The 6,260-nt window shown below is 35.5% G+C and overlaps 2 protein-coding genes across 6 annotated transcripts in view; one reads left to right on the forward strand and one right to left on the reverse strand.

Moving 5' to 3' along the window:
* LOC107605280 (dolichol-phosphate mannosyltransferase subunit 3) overlaps nucleotides 1-1,849 on the reverse strand; it is a 5,143-nt gene extending 3,294 nt beyond the window's left edge. For 2 of the 4 annotated variants that reach the window (XM_021105023.1, XM_021105025.1), the window contains exon 1: nucleotides 1,301-1,849. In XM_021105023.1, the coding sequence (XP_020960682.1) occupies nucleotides 1,301-1,717 (417 nt within the window). In that variant the 5' untranslated portion in view covers nucleotides 1,718-1,849. Of the gene's footprint in view, nucleotides 1-167; nucleotides 502-1,300 lie in introns of those variants that run through there. The other 2 variants (XM_021105024.1, XM_016307105.2) reach the window with 2 other exon arrangements.
* On the forward strand, nucleotides 1,895-5,584 carry LOC107605279 (protein CREG1). 2 transcript variants are annotated; one of them, XM_016307104.2, is made up of 6 exons: nucleotides 1,895-2,212; nucleotides 3,462-3,497; nucleotides 3,859-4,060; nucleotides 4,715-4,790; nucleotides 4,954-5,075; nucleotides 5,237-5,584. In XM_016307104.2, exons 1-5 carry the CDS (start codon nucleotides 2,037-2,039, stop codon nucleotides 5,073-5,075), a joined length of 612 nt encoding a protein of 203 aa, XP_016162590.1. In that variant the 5' UTR covers nucleotides 1,895-2,036; the 3' UTR covers nucleotides 5,237-5,584. The 2 variants fall into 2 exon arrangements, with proteins under 2 accessions (XP_016162590.1, XP_016162589.1); XM_016307103.2 differs by having other exon boundaries at nucleotides 4,954-5,071.

Here is a 6,260-nt window from a genome sequence, read left to right on the forward strand (position 1 = left end):
AAAAATAATAAATAAATTATAAATAAATATCCTAAAACATAATTTTAGTCTAATATAAATCTTAAGATGTCTTCTAAATTTAAAACACTAAACAAATGTCATCAACCAAAGTCTTATGAACTTATTTAAGTACAAACTCAAAATTGAAACACAAAAACAAAACAGCAGCAATTCAGTCTCCAGCAGCACATAACTACGCAAAGAAATTACAAAACACTATATAACTAAAATCAATAAATCATGAAGACAATCACCATGTAAGCATAACTAAGTCACAAATAAAACAAACACAAACACAAAACAGCAGCAATCCAGTCTCTGGCAGCACATCACTAGGTAAAAAAACACAAAATCCTACATAAATAAAATCAATATATCATGAAGACAGTCACCATCTAGGAGTAATTAAGTCACAAAACAGTAAAACACAAACACAAAACAGCAGCAATTCAATCTCCAGCAGCACATCACTATGCAAAGAAATCACAGAATCCTACATAACTGAAATAAATAATCATGACAGTCAACATCTAAGCATAATTAAATCACAAAACAGTAAAACAAACACAAACACACACAAAACAGCAGCAATTCAGTTTCCAGCAGTACATCACTATGCAAAGAAATCACAAAACACAAAACATCAGCACAACAACAGCACAGCAGAACATATGCTGAATTAACTAACTTAATAATCTAAGCACAATTAAGCCCAAAGCATAGTTTTAATTGACTTAATTAAATACAAAAAAGCTCAGCAGTGAACAGCAGTGAGCCAAAAAACACAGCACCGCAGCAAAGAAGACACAGACCAGTGTACAACACAGCATAGCAGTAGAGAGCAGAAACATTCAATAATCAATATAATTTGATAATTTCTGAACTAAAAAACAAACACGAACAGCAGGCACTAGTAGTGAGCTATGTGATACAATAAGAGTATTAAGCACCAACTTAAATTACAAGTATTCCTTTAGGCAATGATCATAAAATTTATCATCAAGAAACTTTAACAAAAGTTAACAACAGAAAAAAATAAAAGCACAAACAAACCAGTAACAATTTATCGGTATAAATTTATCATCAATCAGTAAACCAGTAAAAGTTAATCAACCCAGAACAAACAAGAACAAGCCAGTAAATCAATCCAGAATAAACAAGAACAAACCACTAACAGTTAATCAACCCAGAACAAACAAGAACAAGCCAGTAACAGAGTTAAAATTTATTATCAAGCAGTGAGCAAAGCCAATCAACCAAGAAAAAGCACCGAGCACTGACGGAGTATCCGAGGCATTACCTTCGGCGAGGGCAGTGACCAGAGATTTGAGGGAGAGCCACAGACGACGGGAAGCTGGCGACGAACACTGGCGAGCTGGCGACGGACGACGGGGAGCTGGCGACGAACACGACAGAGGGACGACGGCGGAGCAGGACCTGGAGACGCTGGCGTCGGGGGAATGGAAGGGCCTTGGAGCACGACAAAACAGGAAGATTGGCGAACGACTACGACGAACCAGGCGGCGACAGTGAGACCAACGGCGGCGCGATGGAGGTTAGGGTTGTGTTTTGGGGAGAAATAATGAGAGTATGTATGAGACTGAGGAATCAGAAATGGGGCTCGAGATGGGGGCAACTGGGCAAGGGCTTCAGGTGACGGAGGACGAGAACCTGGCTCTTTTTTTTTAAAACAAAACGCAAAACGACGCTGTTTCATAAAAATCGGCTGGGTCCCAATTCGGCCCGACCATCCGATTTTCGGCCGGTTCAACGGTTTTAAAGCGAATTTTAAAATAGCGGTTTTTGTTGTTGGACCGGCAGGTTCGGTTCGGCTTACAAAACCATGAAAATTAGGGATCTTTCACCTTTTCCTTTTATACGAGCGGCATTTAGGGAATTTCACTTTAGGTGCCCGCTTAAAAAAAAGGTAATCGAGGTTACTTTTACTTCTACCTACGCAATAAATTCTTACTCCTTGTGGCTGGCTTGTAATGTACTTGCCCAGTTGCCCTGTGCCGTAAAACAATAAAGCCACCATGTTGACGGTGATCAAGGTCATCTGGGTTTCATATCTGCTTTTCTTGGTCGGTTCTCAGGATTCTAATTCCATTGCACAAGGCCAATTCCTCTCCATCCAAACGAAACCTGACCCGGACGATTCTGCTGCCTCCGCTCGCTGGTTACTTTCTCTCAATTCCTGGGGTGTCTTGAAGTATACACTCTTTTCCTCCCTCCTTTAATTTTGATATAAATACACTACTTACTGCTCCATGAATTTCTATTTCAGAACTTTTAGAGGCAAACAACTCTTTGGAATCGGTTACCAACATACTATTTTTTTCATATTCTATGGGTTTTTGCATGCGGTGATGCTACATTATCAACTTATTTAACTTAGTTTACCTAAGTCGGTCCAAAAGAGACACGTAAGAAGAAAAAAAATTCGGTTATACTTGATTACAAAAGTAACTTGTTCGCATAGAATTGTTATATTTTATTTCACTTGATAAGTTATGGGATGGTTAATTTGTGTTTTACTCTCACTTAGTGTGACTGTAGCTCATAACTCCATACTTGGTTTTCCCTGTTTAATTGCAATTTTACTCCCTCAATCTCAAATTAATTGTTGACTTCAACTCTGTTTATGGATACGTTGGTTTTCTAATTTGCCAAAAGAGTGACAGCTATGATTAATTTGAAATGGAGGGAGTACTTGATGGTTAATGATATTGTGGTAGTTTGATCTTCGCTGTTGGTTTGTGTTGATTATTTATGTTAGAACGTTGGTTCTTGTAATCTTGTTGATTATCTGTTATCGTTCTAATGAGTACTTCATTGCTTTGTGATGAAATTGAACTTATTATTTCCCTAGCTGTAAAGGTGGAAAAGGATTAGTTATATGGATCAAACAATTCGATTGTGTCTTGTCATGAATCATGTTTGAATTCACCCCACTAGGGGGAATTCTGATACTATAGAGTGACAATTTTTACATTTTGCCTTCTTCCTTAGATTTTTCACTCCTACCATCCATGATGCACATACCTTTATGTAATTGTCGCCTTAATTTACGATGGCTTTGTGTTACAAGATGATTTACTGTAGGAGGATAAAGTGGAAGGATGTGCAGTGACTTATGAGTAATGACAAACATAAACCATAGATGATGTGCATTGACCACCTTAAATTGAAAATCGATGACGTTTTGGTTTCAGATTTCTCATATGTCATTGTCTTTTATATTGTTGCAAAAATGAATCAGGATAAAATTTATGATGATACCTCAAAATACTTAACCATTTTCACACTGAGATCAAGGGAATTGCCTTATGAGTACGGGGCAGTTGCTTAACCGTGTTCGATGTGTTATGTCTAGTCAGTTCTCTATCATTTAACTGTTTGGTTTCGAAGTCTAAAGTTCAAATTATGTTTCTCAAGCGCATTTCTTTGATTCTTTGCAGTACTATCTCAACTGATCTGGATGGAGCGCCCTTTGGGTAAGCATTTCCTACTTTTATCAGGCTGAATTCAGGAAAATTGCTTTTTACCAAGTGATTTTGAAAAGGCTGAGATTGTCGATTTCTCGGAAAAGAACATCTTTGCACAACTGCATATTATTCGTTGTACGAGGCCAATGAAAACGAAATGGAAGAATAAATGCTAATCTCAATTGCTGTTTGCTAATTTCTTCTGCCTTCAGTTTGACCAACCTTCTAAATTATCTATTCCTTCGAAACGTATATTTCTGTAAAGGAATAATTTTTATTACATCCAACATTATTTGACCATTGGATTTGCATTGTGTAATTTAATAATTTCCAGTATTCAAAGTAATTAAATCTTATTATCTATATGAAGGAATGTGGTATCATTTAGCGATGGGCCTCCCAATGAAGGCAGTGGCATCCCATACTTTTACTTGACAACTCTTGATCCAACGGCAAGAAATGCATTAAAAGATGAAAGAGCCTCGTTCACAGTTAGTGAATACCCTCTCGGGACCTGCGGTAACCTTGACCCAGAGAACCCTGCATGTTCAAAAATTACTCTAACTGGAAAGGTGTGTGAAAAAAAATGAAATTCAGTTGAATATATTCATGTAGGTGTTGCCGCTATGGTTTCCCATTAGTTGATCTTGGTCTTTCTGTTCTTCAAATTTTCAGTCTTCCTTCATGCTAGGTTTTTCTCTTTGGTTGTTTTCCACCTCCAGACTAGTTGAACATGATGTTTCGGGCGAAAATAAAATTAACATTACGTCTAGTGGCCAACTAATGATGTAGCAATATCTATGGATCTTTGTCCTACTTTATAAATTTTTCATTGAATCTCCAGCTTGTGGATTATTTCTTCAAAAGGAAAAGCAAAAGAATGACATTATCATGGACAATGCTACCTTTTTTACTCATATACTTCTTTCCTGTCAATTATACAAGATAATGTGAACCACACTATATAAATTGATGCAGATTTTTACAAAAATATCCTCCATATAGGTGCAAGGTCTGGTTTCTGAAGAACATTTGTGGTCATATTTAAAAGTCTGTAGTTCATTGATTTGTAAATGCCAACTTGTTTTCTTGTCCTCCTGTATAATACGTTATGTTCTTAAAGTTTTAAACAGCTTTATTATAGGAAAGGGAAAATCATAAAGAAATTTTGTGCTTCCTTTGATGATAAGTAACTTGGATTTTGATAGCTGTCTCTTGTGTTTCAGCTTAAATTGGTTGATGATTCCAAGGAAGCCGAATTTGCAAGAATTTCCTTGTTTTCCAAGCACTCAGAGATGAAGGGTAATACCTGAAAATCATTAAATTAGATTAGAATCCTGTGTGTTTTATGTCAGATATTTGACTAGTTGCAAATTTTCAATGACCAGCTTTCTCCTCATTATATATTTGATTCTTGCTAAAAAAAACTTATTTCCGCTATTTTAATTTTGGTATTCTTTAACAGGTTGGCCTGAGGGTCACAACTTTCAAGTCTTCAAATTAGAAATAGAAGACATATTTCTAATCGATTGGTATGGCGGTCCGAAACCTCTCAGTGTGGACGAGTACCTGCATCCCAAAACGTAGGTACTGCAGCAGAAATAATTTCCTTTGAATGGCAATGATATAACATGATAACCCCCCACCCTAAACAGGAACAAATGAATAAAAGTTTTATGCCATTTATGAAATTCTCATCTATGATTTCCTAATTAATTTTTATTCAATTATGGTTATGTCATCCACAGGAGCAGTCTTGGCTTCATTGTGTGAATGCTCTTCTAAGTCATTTATATTTTGGGCTATCTGCAAATGCACATATTCATTGGAGCTATTGTAAATATAAGATAAGTTGTATATTTTGTTTCAAATCTTTGCATTCCTTCCCAAATACTCTTGTATTCTTGTACCATCGCTATATATCCCTTCGCCATTTGAGATGCTTCTCCAAGCATCGTAATGTTGAAGAGGAAACAGTGTAAGCTACTGCTGTTAACCCTCTACTTTAAGCTTTTTATAGACAACCAAATTGTGTATACTTGACCAATGTGGCTATTAAATATGAATTATATGTTGCAACGATTCAGTGTGCCCTATTTTATTCGACCTCTTTTATGTTACGAGTATCATCTATGTATCAGTTGTCATAGGTGAATTTTATGTATCAGTTATCTTAAGAGAATCTGATACGTTCATACGCACAACTTCTTTCTAATTTTTAATCATTATTTTTGTTTTTTAATTAAAAATTGCCTATGTAGATAAAATAAAAAATAAATGCACTAATCTGTATAAGCTAGTGTTCTGAGAACCGAACTGGAAATTGGTTCGGTTGACTAGAAATTGATCACCAAATCATCGGTCCGATTCAGGATAAAAATCGTTTAGCAATGAACCGATCAAAAATTGAAAAAACCAGTCAAACAATTGGTTAATCAGTTAAATTAGTTTGATTTTTTAATGGTTAACTGATTTAAAATTATAAAATTATTATTTTAAATTATATATTTTATACATAAATATATTATTTTAAGTTTAATTGGTCCATATTTATTAAATTTGTAATTAAGTCTTTATATATTTTTTTTAATTAGACCCTTAAGGTTGTGTTTGTTTCTAGAGACCAGAACTGAGATTAGAAGATTGCGATTAGTACTTAGTATTGTATTTGATCATTCAATGATTGAAATTTGCTAATATTTAATTCCGAAAATGCCCTCATTCAAAACGGTGGTTTCTAGGCAGTTCTGGCGTCGAGTTTGATGACGACGC

This window comes from Arachis ipaensis, chromosome B06 (assembly GCF_000816755.2).
Source record: "Arachis ipaensis cultivar K30076 chromosome B06, Araip1.1, whole genome shotgun sequence".
Taxonomy (NCBI): domain Eukaryota; kingdom Viridiplantae; phylum Streptophyta; class Magnoliopsida; order Fabales; family Fabaceae; genus Arachis; species Arachis ipaensis.

Excerpts from the sequence above, each read along its gene's own strand:
- LOC107605279 (XM_016307103.2), top strand. The coding sequence starts at position 2,037 with ATGTTGACGGTGATCAAGGTCATCTGGGTTTCATATCTGCTTTTCTTG. Across the intron at positions 3,498-3,858 it reads CTGGATGGAGCGCCCTTTGG|GAATGTGGTATCATTTAGCG; the intron begins GTAAGCATTTCC and ends ATCTATATGAAG. Across the intron at positions 4,061-4,714 it reads AAATTACTCTAACTGGAAAG|CTTAAATTGGTTGATGATTC; the intron begins GTGTGTGAAAAA and ends CTTGTGTTTCAG.